The sequence below is a fragment of the Pantherophis guttatus genome, chromosome 16 (genome assembly GCF_059756535.1).
Source record: "Pantherophis guttatus breed Tessera chromosome 16, ASM5975653v1, whole genome shotgun sequence".
Classification (NCBI taxonomy): domain Eukaryota; kingdom Metazoa; phylum Chordata; class Lepidosauria; order Squamata; family Colubridae; genus Pantherophis; species Pantherophis guttatus.
Genome location: NC_142078.1, coordinates 9,280,871 through 9,296,771, shown reverse-complemented (window position 1 = coordinate 9,296,771; position 15,901 = coordinate 9,280,871). Strand labels below are relative to the sequence as shown.

The 15,901-nt window shown below is 43.8% G+C and overlaps 1 protein-coding gene across 4 annotated transcripts in view; it reads right to left on the bottom strand.

Annotated features, from left to right (window-relative positions):
- AKNA (AT-hook transcription factor) overlaps positions 1-15,901 on the bottom strand; it is a 60,446-nt gene that overhangs the window by 17,350 nt on the left and 27,195 nt on the right. For all 4 annotated transcript variants that reach the window (XM_034424622.2, XM_034424618.3, XM_087880019.1 and 1 more), the window contains 11 exons: positions 15,818-15,877; positions 14,636-14,760; positions 13,470-13,689; positions 12,788-12,942; positions 11,263-11,409; positions 7,191-7,464; positions 6,377-6,483; positions 5,347-5,573; positions 4,305-4,464; positions 2,395-2,535; positions 178-287 (listed from right to left, as the gene is read on the bottom strand). In XM_034424622.2, the coding sequence (XP_034280513.2) occupies positions 178-287; positions 2,395-2,535; positions 4,305-4,464; positions 5,347-5,573; positions 6,377-6,483; positions 7,191-7,464; positions 11,263-11,409; positions 12,788-12,942; positions 13,470-13,689; positions 14,636-14,760; positions 15,818-15,877 (1,726 nt within the window). The remainder of the gene's footprint in view (positions 1-177; positions 288-2,394; positions 2,536-4,304; positions 4,465-5,346; positions 5,574-6,376; positions 6,484-7,190; positions 7,465-11,262; positions 11,410-12,787; positions 12,943-13,469; positions 13,690-14,635; positions 14,761-15,817; positions 15,878-15,901) is intronic.

Below are 15,901 nucleotides of genomic sequence, written 5' to 3'. Positions count from 1 at the left end.
ATATGGCTCTCTACATAATTTAAATTAATCTAAGGGCCCTTAGTTGCTCTGGGTAACATCCTACCATTGGCCCTATTGACAGTTCGTGGCCGACAATTGAAAATCCAGAGACTGTGCAGGACCCCAAGTTCCTAATTCTGGACTACGCCAACAACATTTAAACCCTTTGCCACATACTGAAGTCCAAGTCGGATCCATGTTGAGCCAAAGATGGTTTCTGGGTCTTCCCTTTTGTTTCAGCGGTCAGAAATGATTCATCAGATTCCACCACGCTTTTCCTTGAAGTTCTGTGGAACGAGACAGCATGTTACACCGAAGACAAGACTACAGTAGTGGCCAAATTTGTGAAACCTTTTGGGAAAAGTGTATTTTTGAGGTTTGATGGCTAATAACACCATTTTTTGGGGGGAGTTTCAAGATAATCTTATTCCACTGCTGGAATGGCCTGGGAATAGCCCAGACCTTCACCCAATGGAAAATCTATGGATTTTCCGACTAAAGAAACTTGTTAGTCAAAAGCGACCCAGCAATAAAACCCAGTTAATAGAAGCCATCATGCAATCTTGATTTCACATTAGAACAGCTGCAGAACTCAAAGACTTGGTTCACTCCATGGGAAGACGTTGTAAGGCCGTCATTCATGCTAAAGGTTACCCAACGAAGTATTAACTGACATGGTGATCATTTTTGCATACCTCGTTTTTTCCTAGGGTGATCATTTTTGTATATCTCGTTTTTTCTACGTGTTTCACTTTTCTTCTTTATACTGTAACTGCTATTCTAATAGCAAATCCTCCATGCAAGTTATTGCATTACATTCTTGATTCACTTATCTTTCCATTGATATATAATTTATATATCATTAGCTTAGTTTCTTTAGTCAGCTCCATAGATTTTCAATTGGGTTAAGATCTGGGCTATTCCCAGGCCATTCCAGTAGTGGAATATGAACTCCCCCCCCCCCAAAAAAGTGGTGTTATTAGTCATCAAACCTCAAAAATACACTTTTCCCAAAAGGTTTCCACAATTCTAGCCACTTCTGTATTGTATCCCACTCCAGTCCACTCCACTGCATTCCATTCCATTCTATGGGCAGTGAAGGCATCAGAGAGGGAACATCAATAATAATTTCATCCTGGTTTTGCTTTGAATCTCTTGTCTTTCTAAACAGTTTGGAACTCAGCCAGGACAGTAGAATTGTGGTTAAGCTGTTTTGGAAGTTTCCCATAATGTCTTTCATAACGGGTGAGTCAGCTGCCTTGTGAGAAAATAGATCGCCTCTGCAGTCCTATTAGCCTCTAGATATCATTTGGAGGTTTGAAGGTATAGATATCCCCTTTTCACAAGGCAACTGGATTTTGTTTTTTCCTTGAAGGCGTTTCGCTTCTCATCCAAGAAACTTCTTCTAGAGAACAGTCACACACAACTAAAGAAGCTTCTTGGATGAGAAACGAAACATCTTCAAGTAAAAACAAAAAAAGTCCAGTCAGAATTGAAGAAACTTCTAGGATGAGAAGCGAAACTTCTTCAAGGAAAAACAAAAACAAAAGTTCATTCAGAACTGAAGAAGCTTTTAGGATGAGAAGCAAAACGTCTTCAAGAAAAAACAAAAAAAAAGTCCATTCAGAACTGAAGAAGCTTCTAGGATGAGAAGCGAAATGTCTTCAAGGAAAAACATAAAAAGTCCATTCAGAACTGAAGAAGCTTCTAGGATGAGAAGTGAAACGTCTTCAAGGGAAAAAAAACACAAAGAAAGTCCAGTTGCCTCTTGAAAAACCATCTTTGGGACAATCATGACCTGGATGATGGAGGATCTCTACAAACATGTAGTTATAGATAGGCTCACCAGGGACTGGGAAGAAACAATGAGAAGAGAACAACCAGAGAAGAGTTTGCACAGAAATTTTACACTAGAATAGAATAGAATAGAATAGAATAGAATAGAATAGAATAGAATGGAATGGAATGGAATGGAATGGAATGGAATGGAATGGAATGGAATGGAATGGAATGGAATGGAATGGAGGGGAGGGGAGGGGAGGGGAATGGAATAGGAATGGAGTGGAGTAGAGTAAAGTAGAATAGACTAGAAAATAGAGTAGAGTAGAGTAGAGTAGAGTAGAGTAGAGTAGAGTAGAGTAGAGTAGAGTAGAATAGAATAGAATAGAATAGAATAGAATAGAATAGAATAGAATAGAATAGAATAGAATAGAATAGAATTTTTTATTGGCCGAGTGTGATTGGACACACAAAGAATTTGTCTTTGGTGCATATGCTGTCAGTGTACATAAAAAAAAAAGATACATTTGTCAAGAATCATAAGGTACAACACTTAATGATAGTCATAGGGTACAAATAAGCAATCAGGAAACAATAGCTGTGTTTATCCCTTACCTCGCTGGAGTGATGCTTGGATAAAGGTGAGCCACGTCCCGGACTCTGGACGGGTGGGGAGAAGGAGACTGCCGATGGAGTGACTCTTCTAGACTTTGACGTAACCGAGAGACTTCATGTTGCAAAGCTTCAATGGCTTCGCTGGTGGAGAAATAAAACAAACACATAGGAGCATCAGATTGACTGCAACAACTACTATTAGGGCAGGTTTGAAGTCACCCCAATTCTACCCAAGACAAAAGGGGGAAATGAGTTTAATGCAGGGGTGAAATTCAACATTTTTTCCGACCGGTTATGTGGGCGTGGCATGGTGGGCATGGTGTCGTGTGGCTTGGTGGGCGTGGCAAGGGAAGGATACTGCAAAATCTCCATTCCCACCCCACTCTGAGGCCAGCCAGAGGTGGAATTTGCCGGTTCTCCGAACTACTCAAAATTTCCACTACCGGTTCTCCAGAACCTGTCAGAACCTGCTGGATTTCACCCCTGGTTTAATGCTCTTAACTCCCTCTTCCCATGATGGAGGGATGGGGTAGAATTACAGTTTTTTTTTTAAAAAACCATTTGACTAAATTGGAGACAGTTGTTTAGAAACGAAGCAGGGATGTCTTCCGTAGAGATGGAGAAAGCTTTGAGGGCAACATAAGTGTTTGGTAAGCCTCCATTAGCAACTCTCTCTCTCTCTTTCCCCAGCCAAAGGAGGGTTTGCCTTAAGGAATTGTCCACCAAGGTAATCCGAAAAATAATTATGAATTGATGGAATGCATCCTTAATGGTTTGTCCTGTCTGGTTTGGCTCTGCAACCCAACAAGACAGACACAGACTTCGGAGGAGAATTAGAACTGCAGAAAAAAAAACAACTGATTACTACCAACCTGCCTTCCATTGAAGATCTGTATCCTGCATGAGTCAAAAAGAGGGCTGTGAAAATATCTACAGACCCCTCGCATCCTGGACATAAACTGTTTCAACTCCTACCCTCAAAACGACGCTATAGAGCACTGCACACCAGAACAACTAGACACAAGGACAGTTTTTCCCCAAACGCCATCACTCTGCTAAACAAATAATCCCCTCAACACTGTCAAACTATTTACTAAGTCTGCACTACTATTCTTCTCATCCTTATTAGTACCTATCTCTTCCCACTTATTACTATAACCATGTTGCTTGTATCTTTACAACTTATATTATCTTTATTGTTTCCTAGTATGATTTGATTGCTTAGTAGTATCCTATGACTATCTCTAAGTGTTGTATCTTATGATTCTTGACCAAAATATTTTATTTTTTCTTTATGTACACTGAGGGCATATGTACCAAAGACAAATTCCTTGTGTGTCCAATCACACTTGGCCAATGAAGAATTCTATTCTATTCTATTCTATTCTATTCTATTCTATTCTATTCTATTCTATTCTATTCTATTCTATTCTATTATCCCCTCCTGAATTTCGTTGGCCCTTATTTGGCACCAATTTAGTGTTGAACTTTAGTTGACTAGTTTTTTCAATATATCTTTGATTTATATGCCGCCCTTCTCCGCAGATTCAGGGCGGCTTACAGTGCGTTAAGCAATAGCCTTCATATTTTCGTATATTTTATAAAAAGTCAGCTTATTGCCCCCACAAACTGGGTCCTCAATTTACCTACCTTAGAAAGGATGGAAGGCTGAGTCAACCTTGAGCCTGGCAAGATTCGAACTTACTTTAATTGCAGACAGCTGGTGTTAAATTACAGTGCTTAGTCTGCAGAGCTATCCAGGCTCTATCTTCTTTGGGTCATCCTGATACTTTGGGCCTGATACGGTGTTTTGAAGTCCAACAATCCTACTTCAACAGCCTCACCAACCCCACCCAATAATATTATAATATTGTCTTTTCCTGAGCTCCTTTTCGGAGTGGCATACTTACTCTCGTTCCAAGCGTGAATGAAGAAAGTTCTTGTGGCGAGCTTGGGCCATGTTTGAAGAAATTGGGGGCGAACTGGGGAAATCTCTCCCACGGGGTGGAGGGCTGCCATCCAGACTGGTACCACCATGTGTCTCAGTTTCTGTCTCAGAGTCAGGGTGAACTGGCAAGTAAGAGAGAGAGAGAGAGAGAGAGCAAGATATCATGAACTTTCCTTAAGGATGAAATTGTGGTCAGCCTTAAAATATATATACGTCAAGGTCTGCTTTTCTTAAATACAGTATGGTGGCCACTGACCAGAAGTCTCGTAGGATGGGTCAATGCTTAAATCTCCAATTTCCAATCCCTACCTACTAAAGGGGAAATCACAGAAAAATTAAACTTATGGGGCAGCTAACACGCTACTTTTAACAGAATAACAAAGTTGGAAGGGACCTTGGAGGTCTTCTAGTCCAACCCCGTTTAGGCAGGAAACTCTACACCACTTCAGACAAATGGTTATCCAACATCTTCTTAAAAACTTCCAGTGTTGGAGCATTCACAACTTCTGGAGGCAAGTTGTTCCACTGATGAATTGTTCTAACTGTCAGGAAATTTCTCCTTAGTTCTAAGTTGCTTCTCTCCTTGATTAGTTTCCACACTTTGCTTCTTGTCCTGCCCTCAGGTGCTTTGGAGAATAGCTTGACTCCCTCTTCTTTGTGGCAACATCTCAAATGTTGAAAGCCTGCAACTTGTCACCCCTTCTTTTCATTAAACATTTTTCCTTAATCACTTCCTTAACATGGTCTTTTGCTAGAAGCAAGCATCTTGGTGACCTGAGATATATATATATTTTGAACAGTGTTGACTTTAAGATCTCAGCCCCAATATCTGGGCCTTGTGAGCTGTGTTGTATACCTATAGATGACATCTTGCTACTGTTCAGAAACATTCTGAGATATTGGCCTCCATCATTGAGTCAAAGCTTCTTAAGGAAGGAGGTGAACCTTGGGTACCTGGACCTGATGGAGGTGGTACCCCCATCCTCATCTGGTATTCAACTCACAGTTCTCGTTGTCTTCCGGCTCCAGTTCATTTGTCCACCTGCAGGGAGAAGACTTCTGGAGGGAGTTTCTTTTCGCCAAGGTGCATCTGTTTCTCCCAGCTTCGGGCTTCACTTGTCCAGGTGATTTCTCTGGTCCCAGCTGTTTCGCCACACCTGGTGCTTTCTTTGAGGATGGTGAGCAGGGAGGCACATCAATTGTAGATGGAGGTCTCTGGATGCTGTAGGACCTGGAACCCAGAAACCAGAGGTGAAATGCTACTGGTACGGACCGGTTTGGGAGCACTGGTAGCAGAGATTGGGGCTGGTTTGCTGAACTGGTGGCAATCGCTGGCTGGCCATGCCCCCAAACCAGTCTATGGCCTGCAGCCCTTCCATGCCTTCCACATGGCCTTCCTGTGCATGGATGCAAGGCTGCCTTTTCTGCAGCATCCCCCTCCTCTCTTTGGATCACCCTACATGTGGGAAACTTTGCAGAAACAGGGCAGGCGGTTTGTATGGAGGATTGGTGGGGGAGGATGTGCAGCATTCCGGGATGGAGAGCGGGGCAAGAGAAGGCTTCGATGTTTGCTTGAATGTCGGAGGGAAACTCAAAGCTTCAGAAGGGCAGAATGTGCTTCAAAATGCACAGCTCCTGGCTCTAACAGTGAGGGACATCAAGTTGGCCATGCCTACCCGGTCACATGACCACCAAGCCACGCCCCTCAAGCCACACCCACAGAACTGGTAGCAAACATTTTTACATTTCACCCCTGCCAGAAACCCAGATATGTAGGATTGGTAAAGTATATTACACTTGTTTTCTATTCAGGTCCATGTGTTTTTTTTTCTGGATTCTCCTCCACAGAAGGTAGAATTAGCAGTTTGGAGGGAAAGACAAAAGGGGAATAGAAAAAAGTGAGTGAAAACTGGAAAAAAGAGGGGAAGAAGGATGAAGAAGAAAAAAGAAGGAACAGGAGGGAAGAGATGGTGTTACACAACTGAAAAAGAGATATATATATAAAGGAAAAGGAGAATAATTAATGTGCTGTACCTCATCTTTGCCAACTGGTGCTTGGGCATCTGTGCCAGAGGAGATGCCCTGCTGGTTTCTGACCCCACAAAACCACTGTCTGTCTCTGGAGACACAATGCGCAGATCCTGCAACAAAGGGAAGAGCATGATGTATGGAGCTACCAGCAAAATCTAGACCATCTCTCTAGACTATTCTTGAAGGCCACCGGATTTAATCACAGAGGTATCTCCTTCACTTGGATTTATCTTGATTCTGTGAATGTTGAAGGCCTGAGTGAAGGCACATCCTTTAAGGAAGCTGAAGAATCTTCTTGGATGAGAAGCGAAAAGTCTTCAAAGAAAAACCAAGGAAGTCCAGTTGCCTCTTGAAAAAACACCTTTGGGACAACTATGACCTGGATGGCTGAGAATCTCCATAGACATTTAGTGATCCTTAAGGAAAGAACCGTAGCTCCATCCAAAGTGGACTCAACCAGGTCCAGTGGACTTATCTGGTGAGGTTTCTAAGTAGCTCCAATACCCGAAAGACTCCAGAGATGGGGACACAAAGAACAGATGAACAGAGTTGGAAGGGACCTTGCAAGTCATCTAGTCCAACCCCCTGCCCAAGCAGGAGACCCTACATCTGCCTCTACCTAGGATTGAACTCACAACCTCCTGATTGTGAGGCAAGAGCTCTACCTCTAGGCCAATGGGTCTTTCCATCCTGGTCTCCCAATTTCTGTTCTGGAGATATTTGAGGTTATATTTCCTTCCTTAATCTTCCTTAAGTGAGCAAGCTGGACGACCTGGAATTCTCCCCACCCCGTCTACCATCACCAACTCAGACTTACCTCACACAACGTTGTATCCATCTTCCGAGGTGAATGTGGAGCTGCGGATTCCGATGCTACGCTTCCCCTGATGCTTGCCATGCTGCTGTGAGGCGAAAGCTCTGCCTGCTGCCTTCTCGAGAACATCTTGTGGACAGCAACTGTGGGACGGTTGATCTCTGCAGGTTCAGCGAGAGCTGCTTCTGCTTGGATGGAAGACACGTGTCTCCTCGGGTGGGTTGGCTGCTGGACCTTTCTGAGCGAGCGCTCAGGACCCTCCTTCTCCTGAAGTCCCCTATCACAAAAAGCAAAGCTGTGTTAGTTTGTGAACAAACTAACTTAAATTTAAGGTATAATGTTTTTGGGAAACTGATGTGTTAAGGTAATGATGATTTTAAGCTGACCAGCCACTGTAAGGCTGTAAACTGAGATGATAAAATGAGAATGAGTCATCAGGGTTACTGCCACTTTAAGAAGCCGTCTATATAAGGGAGGCCATTAGAGGGCATCTCTCTATCCTCATGTATCACCCTCCTTGTTGTGTTCTATCTGCATTGTAGTTCTCTGTGTAGAGTTGAAGAGGATTGATTGCTTGCCTGGTATGTGCCTACCACGTGTATGTCTGTATATAGAAGTCTTGGATATAAACCACTGTTTGCAATGACAAAACCTCTGTGTCTTGTATTTTGCTCCTGGGTTGTCTCAAAATAGTAGTCACGCTGTAAACACTCTAGACATGATGTTTCTAAGAAGCTAATCAAAGTTGCAATCGACAATCCGACATGCAAGCGGAAGAATAACAGAATAACAGAGTTGCAAGGGACTTTGGAGGTCTTCTAGTCCAACCCCCTGCTCAGGCCAGTACCTGAAGTACCCAGAAAACAACACAACGTCCAATTACGAGCTTATAAAATGCAGACAATTTCTCCTAGAACCGGTGTGAAGCAAACACCTCCTTCCTAGGTGTGCAACTTAGACCCAATTCACAAGAGCCTGGAGACTAAAACATATGAAGAACGGTTGCAGAAATTGGGTATGGCCAGTCTAGAGAAAAGAAGGACTAGGGAGGGACATGATAGCATCTTCCAATATTTGAGGGGGCTGCCCCAAAGAAGAAGGGGTCAACTTATTTTCCAAAGCACCAGAAGGCAAGACAAGAAACAATGAAGGGAAACCAATCAAGGAGAGAAGCAACCTGGAATTGAGAAGAAACTTCCTAACAGTGAGGACAATTAACCAGAGGAACAGTTTGCCACCAGAAGTTGTGGGTGCTCCATCACTGGAGGTCTTTAAGAAGAGACTGCACAGCCACTTGTCTGAAATGGTATAGGATCTCCTGCTTGAGCAGGGGGTTGGACTAGAAGACCTCCAAAGTCCCTTCCAGTTCTATTCCGATTGAAATTTACCTCCCCTCTTTTCTTAGAAACCGATCCTTCCTCCTCCCTCAGAATCTCCATCCGTCCTTACCAGTGGTGGGTTTCAAAATTTTTAACTACCGGTTCTGTGGGCGTGGCTTGGTGGGCGTGGCATGGCTTGGTGGGCATGGCTTGGTGGGCACGGCAGGGGAAGGATACTGTAAAATCTCCATTCCCACCTCACTCCAGGGGAAGGATACTGTAAAATCTCCATTCCCTCCCCACTCCAGGGGAAGGCTACTGCAAAATCCCCATTTCCTCCCGATCAGCTGGGACTTGGGAGGCAGAGAATAGATGGGGGCGGGGCCCAGTCAGAATTTTTACTACCGGTTCTCCGAACTACTCCAAATTTTCGCTACCGGTTCTCCAGAACCGGACAGAACCTGCTGAAAAACCCACCTCTGGTCCTTACCTCCTGTAGAAAACCAGGATGGGGCTGAAGCGTTAAAAAGCACAGTGAAATCTTTGTTAGCAGTGCCAGGTTTTACGCTGTGCCGAGCTGAAAATTTGAAAAGTGGGGCAGTACGATTGCCTCCAAGCACGCTAGATCTCCCGGCCAAATCCAAAGCATTAAAAAGAAACAAAAAACCAGTTGCTTCTCAGCTGTTGTTCTCCACCTCTTTAAGATTCCCCTGCTGAGTTTTGACTTCCTTCCTGTCAAATTCCTTTCCCTTCTCCCTCCCCTTCTGCATTCTCGTCTTCTACATCCCTTCCTTGCCAAGGTAAGCCGTTTAGCAGACAGGAGGAAGGGAGGAGGAGTGGGAAGGGAGAGAGAGAGAGAGATGGGGAGAGGGAGAGGCTAAAGCTGCTTTGAACGAGTCTGGGAAAGAAAACAAGAAAAAATGCAAAGGAATCTTTGTTCCACAGCTTCAGATGATGCAGCTAAAAAAGGCCAACCAGTTTCTAATTTTAGTCACATCTTGGAATGCCCCAAAACACCAGTTATTTTGCTTCTTTGGCACAAATAACCCAGCCAAACAGGCTTCGAATACATGGATATTTCCAGAGACGTTATGTAAGAAATGGTTTGTTAACAGTGTGGGAGAGAGAGCAAAAGAAAAACATTACTCGGGAACACCAATGTGACTTTCAACCATGGAAGCATTGACGCATCCAAATATTATTAACATGAGAAATATTGTTAGATACAAGGATATTTTATCAGAAAAGGGAGAATTAAAACAAAAACAAGAGTTGGAAAATCAAGGGATTGAGACAGTCTGGTTTACAAGATTGCAAATACAATCAAGACACGAAAAAGATCTCAAACAATAGGGTTTCAATCTGGGAAAATCAGAATTGGATGAGATATTGATGGGAACAGATGGAGAAATGATTAAGAAATTATAGAACTATTTATTGCAAATTAGATTAGAAGATGAAGAGGTAAAAGAAACAATGATAGCCTGGGCAAAAAAATTTGGTTACACGATTGAATTAGAGAAATGGCAACAGCTATGGGAAAGGAATTATAAATTATGTATTAATTGAAAATAAATAGAACAATGGAGAGAGAATAGAGAGAGGAGTAGAGAGACAGATAGGAAGAGGGGAGAAAGGAGAGAGAGGGATAGAAGAAAGGGGAAAGGAGAGAAAGAAAAGAAGGGGAAATAAGAGTAGGAGAGAGGGTTAGAAAGGGAGGAAGAGGGGAGGAGTAGGGGAAAGGAAGAGGAAGGAGTGAAGGGGAAGGAGAGGAGGAAAGAAGAAAGTAGCAAAGGATAGAAGAAGGGAGGGAAAGGAAAGAAGGGAGAAAGAGAGGAAGGGTTGTTGGGAAATAAGGGAGATGGAATGGTAGAAGAGCAACCTCGAGTATAATGATCTAATATGAAGGTTAAAAGATAATATGTACGATAAGAGATTGTACATTTATGTATGTTTATGAGAAATAAAAATAAAAAACTTTTATAAAAAAAAATCAGGCCAGGATTCGAATGTGAATTTTTTCAAATCAAAAGCGTGGCTGTCCAGGAGTCTAAGCTTCGGTTTTGATTACTCCCAGGGAAGATTAATTCCCTCTGTTGGAGGAGAGTTCATTAATCTATTATTATTATTATTATTATTATTTTGCTTTCCACTTTATGTCCCACACATGCTAAAATATGCATTTTTGCTCTTTCCTCCGTGGATGTCCGTTTCTTCCGTTTGTCCGGGGTTTTACATCCTTGGCTTAAACAGGGAACTGGGACATATCAAGAACGGCTGCAGGAACTGGGTATGTTTAGTTTAATGAAAAGAAGGTGTAGGGGAGACATGATGGCAGTCTTCCAGTATTTGAGGGGGCTGCCCCAAAGAAGAGAGGGTCAAATTATTCTCCAAAGCCCCAGAAGGCAGGACAAGAAACAATGGATGGAAATTAATCAAAGAGAGAAGCAAACTGGAATTAAAGAGAAGCTTCCTAACAGTGAGGACAATTAACCAGTGGAACAGCTTGCCACCAGAAGTTGTGGGTGCTCCATCACTGGAGGCTTCTAAGAAAAGACTGTCCAGACACCTGTCTGAAATGGTATAGGGATCCTGCTTGAGCAGAGGGTTGGACTAGAAGGCCTCCAAAGTCCCTTCCAACTCTGTTATTCTGTTTCTTATGAAATACAGAGCAATTTCTTGGCCCTGTTAAGATTGGAGATGGTGGTATTAGATCGTGAAATGAAGCAACTCCGGTTGTTTTCTCACGGACTTACTTGGAGGCAGAGGGGATTTTATTCGATGCAGATGCCTTCTGCAGGGAGCTACCCTTGGTCCCAGCGGCTGCGGTGACTTCACTGCCCAGTTCTTCTGCGTTGTGTTTGTGACTCAAGGCCTCTGGCAAAGATCTGAAGCTGCTGCACCTTGGAAATGAAAAAAGTAGAAAGCTGAGCCGGGATTAGAAAAACCTAACATATCTGGAGAATCAAATAAGATTTCCGTACTTTGCTTTCAACTTCTCCCATCTGATCTACCCTCAACAATACCCAAAGGCAGTGGAAAGAATCTTCTCTTTCATCCTTCCTGTTCTGGCCAAGGCTTCCTGAGACAGTAGCAATCACATGCTTAGTCCCCAAAACCCTTTTTTTATTTCAACGGCTGTGAATTCTGTTCATTCACAGCCTGTAATGAGTCTCAAGCAGTTTGTGAATATTCCGACAGAAGTCTGCCACAGTCTTTCGGGATAAGGCTGATAAACACCCACCTTTATCTCCCTTGACACACTGCCAAAGACCTAACTGGGAATTAGCTTTGGAAGGCCAAACGGAGCACAGAGTCAAAAACGGAGCTTCAGAGTTTAAACTGACCAGAATGTGCAAAGTTGCTTCCTGCAAAGGCTCATGTCCCTTTGCTCCTCCTTTATGTCTTATGAGAGGGGCCAATCATTCTCCAAGCCTTACTCCTGAGTCGCCCCTTTTGTCTTAACTGTTCTTGCCTTCTGGCAGCTCTGCGAATGGCGCACTGGGAACTGGCTCCCCCTGTTCCTCTGCCTTGCTGAGGCTCCAGAGTCAGCACATAACTCCCAGATGGCCCCGGCCCCATCTCTGCCTCCGACGCAGAGCCTTCGCCCGAGCCTTCCCCAGTCTCCAGGACTGGCCCATGTTCCTCCCCAGCCTCCCCACTGCCCGACTCTGCTGCCAGCTCTGCAGGCCGCTGACAGGCCACAACACTTCCATGAAGTTTTGATGACCTCAAGATCAGGTGGCAACACAGAGATACGATGGTGCCAAGTTTGAATGGGTGAAGTCCCGGGAGAGAAAGTGGGTGAAGCTTAGAAGAATCCCTCTGTCAGACTTCGATGCTATCTCAAAATAAATGAATTTCCAAACTGCCAATCTTTAAGGAAATCTTTTCTTTAATTGAGCACAGCCACCGGATCATGACTCGATGCGGACAAGACTGACCTTTTGCCCCCCCAATCCCTCCCTTTCCGATCCCCAAATCTCTGCTTCTCATTGGCTGTCTTCCAAGTCATTCTTCAGACTTCTTGTCTCGTCATTTCCCAGGAATGTCCCCCCTCCTCATTTCCACGACAACCCGACTTCAAAGGGATTTAGCAGGCAAAAGTTCAGAGCTTATCTCTCTCTCTCTCCTCTGCTCTCTATGCCAGCGTTGAAGTGCTGACACCCACGTGGATTCGTTCTCATTGCAGCTCACCCGCCCCAACCTTTCACCTTCCAGTTTGGACTTCCGTTTTGTTTTTTTTTCATGCGTGAACATGAACCTGAAAGACAGCCTTACTTGTCCAGAAGATAATCCATGTCCTCTTCCTCCTGAGGCTTGCAGGGTTGGGGCAGCTCCAGGAAATCATCTTCTTCTTCATCGGCCCCATCACTGATGGAACTCAAGTCTCCCTCCAGCTGGACTTGAGTGATGTTCTTCTTGGGGGTGGAGGCCTGAGGAGTGGATGGAAAAACCCAAGTGAGTTGAAATAGGACCACTTCACAATGTTGCCCCAACATGAATGCCCCACACTTTTTACAACGGCACTGAGGAAAGTGATTTATGACTGTTTTTCACACCATTGCAGCATCCATTATTCACATTTATGACGGTCGCAGTGTCCCGGGGTCATGTGATCCCCTTTTGCGACCTTCTGACAAGCAAAGTCAACGGGGAAGCCCAGATTCACTTAACAACCATGTTATTAATTTAGGGATTGCAAAGATTCACTTAACAACGGAAGCAAGAAAGGCCGTAAAAGGGGGCACAGCTCACTTAACGGCCGACTCGCTTAGAAATTTTGGACTCCATTGCAGTTGTAAGTGAAGGACTACCTGTGGATCCCATGTACATTATGGTTTAGTTTATTAACTCAGGGTTTGCGTTCAGCTCTAAAATGCTGCCACTGAAATCTTCCCTGGACAGATTATTTCCGTCATTCCCTCAGGAAAAAAAACCTTCTAAATAATCTTGATTTTACCTCAGGATACGGTATGCAGACAGATGGGACCGGAGCGTGAAGGGACGGTGTTGGGGTTCCCATTTGTTCCTCAGAAAGCTGGACTGGGAAGCTGGGATGTGACGGGACGCTTTGTGGAGAAATCTCCGCTCCAACTGGTTGGTTCCACGTAGGCCGCTCGATTCTCTCTTTCAAGCCCTCCAAACGCAGACCCAGATGGAAAACGTTGCCTTCCACGGCTCTGAGATACATTAAGCCACAATCCACAAATCTTTTATTTGTCAAGTTGGATATAAATTCCTGCTCTCTGGATACTTTTAATAGCACTGGGCATCAAAGTCATTTTTTAAAAAAAGATAAAGGGTTCCTCTATCCCAGAGGTCTGCAACCTTAAACACTCAAAGAGCCATTTGGACCCGTTTCCCACAGAAAAGAAAACACCGGGAGCCACAAAACCCTTCCCGTGCCTGACTACTTCTTGAGCAGCCACAAAACTAGCCTAGGTAGTTGAATTAAATGCTCTGTTTTCTTCTGAAACTTTTCTTGTCTTGGATTTATCCATGGTTGGCCTACCAGGGGTTGAAAAGCTCAATAAATTGTGTACCGGCAGGTGTCGCACATTGGCGGTTATTTTGAGTGACAGGGAGCCAGTCATGTCTGACTCTAGGGCAAGGTGCTCATTTCTATTTTCTTGCCAAGGAAGTAAGCATTGTCCGAAGACGCTTCCATGGTCCTGTGGATGGGATTATTATCCACTAAGGTGCAAAGAATGCTGTTACTTTCTACCAAAGTGGTACCTATTTATCTACTCACATTTGCATGCTTTTGAACTGTTAGGTGGGCAGGAGTTGAGGTAAGTAGCGGGAGCTCACCCCGTTGCGTAGCACTCGGGACTTAAACTAGCCTGTATGTCAACTTGCAAAGCATCCCTGGCCTGCTCTCAAGTTGCTATAGGCAAGGGGGCGATGGGAAAACAGTGAAGCAGCACAGCAGCCAAAAAACAAAAGCACATTCCAGACATATCTCTCTCAAGGCTGTCTCCCAGGGTTATTCACAGCGGCCAGAGGGGAGTGATTATCTACAACCTGTGAAATTGCTCCGTTGGCAAATGTGACTGATGACACACCCTGAGGGGAGGAGGGAAACAGGGTCAAGAATGGGTCGTAAATTGGTGGATTTCTACGTACCGGTTGGGATCAAATTCTCCCAGGGTCTCCATAGCTCCGTTCTGATTCAACTGCTGGTACTTGTTTCGAGCCTGCAGATAAGCTTGTTCCAATGCCTCCTGAGCTTCCTTCAGCCTTGCAAAGCCCTACCGAGATTGTTGAAGATTGAAAGAGGAATAAGCACAGGAAAACCTCAATTTACAACGGTTCTTTTAGTGACCGTTTCAAAGTTACAAACGGCACTGAACAAAAATGACTTGGGACCATTTTTCACACTTAACGACGGTTGCAGCATCAAGAAAGTCATAAACTGGGGCAAAACTCACCTAACCATTGTCTCACTGAGCAACAGAAATTTTGGGCTCCATTGTGGTCGTAAATCAAGAATTACCTGTAATCTGAAAACTGTTCTTTTGAGAATGCTTTTGTCATTTAGAATAGAATAGAATAACAGAGTTGGAAGGGACCTTGGAGGTCTTCTAGTCCAACCCCCTGCTTAGGCAGGAAACCCTACACCATCTGTTTATGGCCATAGGAGCGTCATCTCTGATTCTACTACTTGAAAAGTTACTCTGTGTTTGTGCAAACGGAAACACAATTCCCTTTGGCCTCCCAAAGACCAATTTCTTTTTTCTTGGCCCATGGTTTAAATAATTCAAAGGCAGAAGATCAAAATTTCACCAAGAAATAGAAAATTTGGGGAAGGGGAAGGAAAAATATGACTGGAATTAATTTGGGAGAACTCCAAGATCTCAGTAGTGGACTGAAAAAATCAGGACTTAACAACAACAGTGTTGGAAGGGATCTTGGAGGTCCAACCCTTGCTAAAATATTTTGTGCAGAAAAAAAAGACAAGAGTGTATGTAAATTTATACAGGTGGTTCTCGATTTACGACCAAAACTGAACCCAACATTTCTGTTGCTGAGTGAGACATTGGTTAAGTTTTTTTGTCCGCATTTTACGATCTTTCTTGCTGCCGTTGTTAAGTGAGTCACCTGATTGTTATAATCACGAGTCGGTGGCCAAGCGTCTGAATTTCGTTCAGGGTGATGCTGCAACCGTCATTAAGTGTTGAAAACCGTTGTAAGTCCCTTTTTTTACAGTGCCATTGTAACTTCAAACAGTCGCTAACTGAACTGTTGTATGCGGAGGACTACTTGGGGGGGGGTGTCATTTAACAGGAGGAGGAAAAACTGTCTTACCTTCAACTGGTCCATGGCCTCCAGCCTATCGGTTTGAATTAAATCCTCCAAAAATTCCATCTAAAAAAAAAAAAAATATGAATG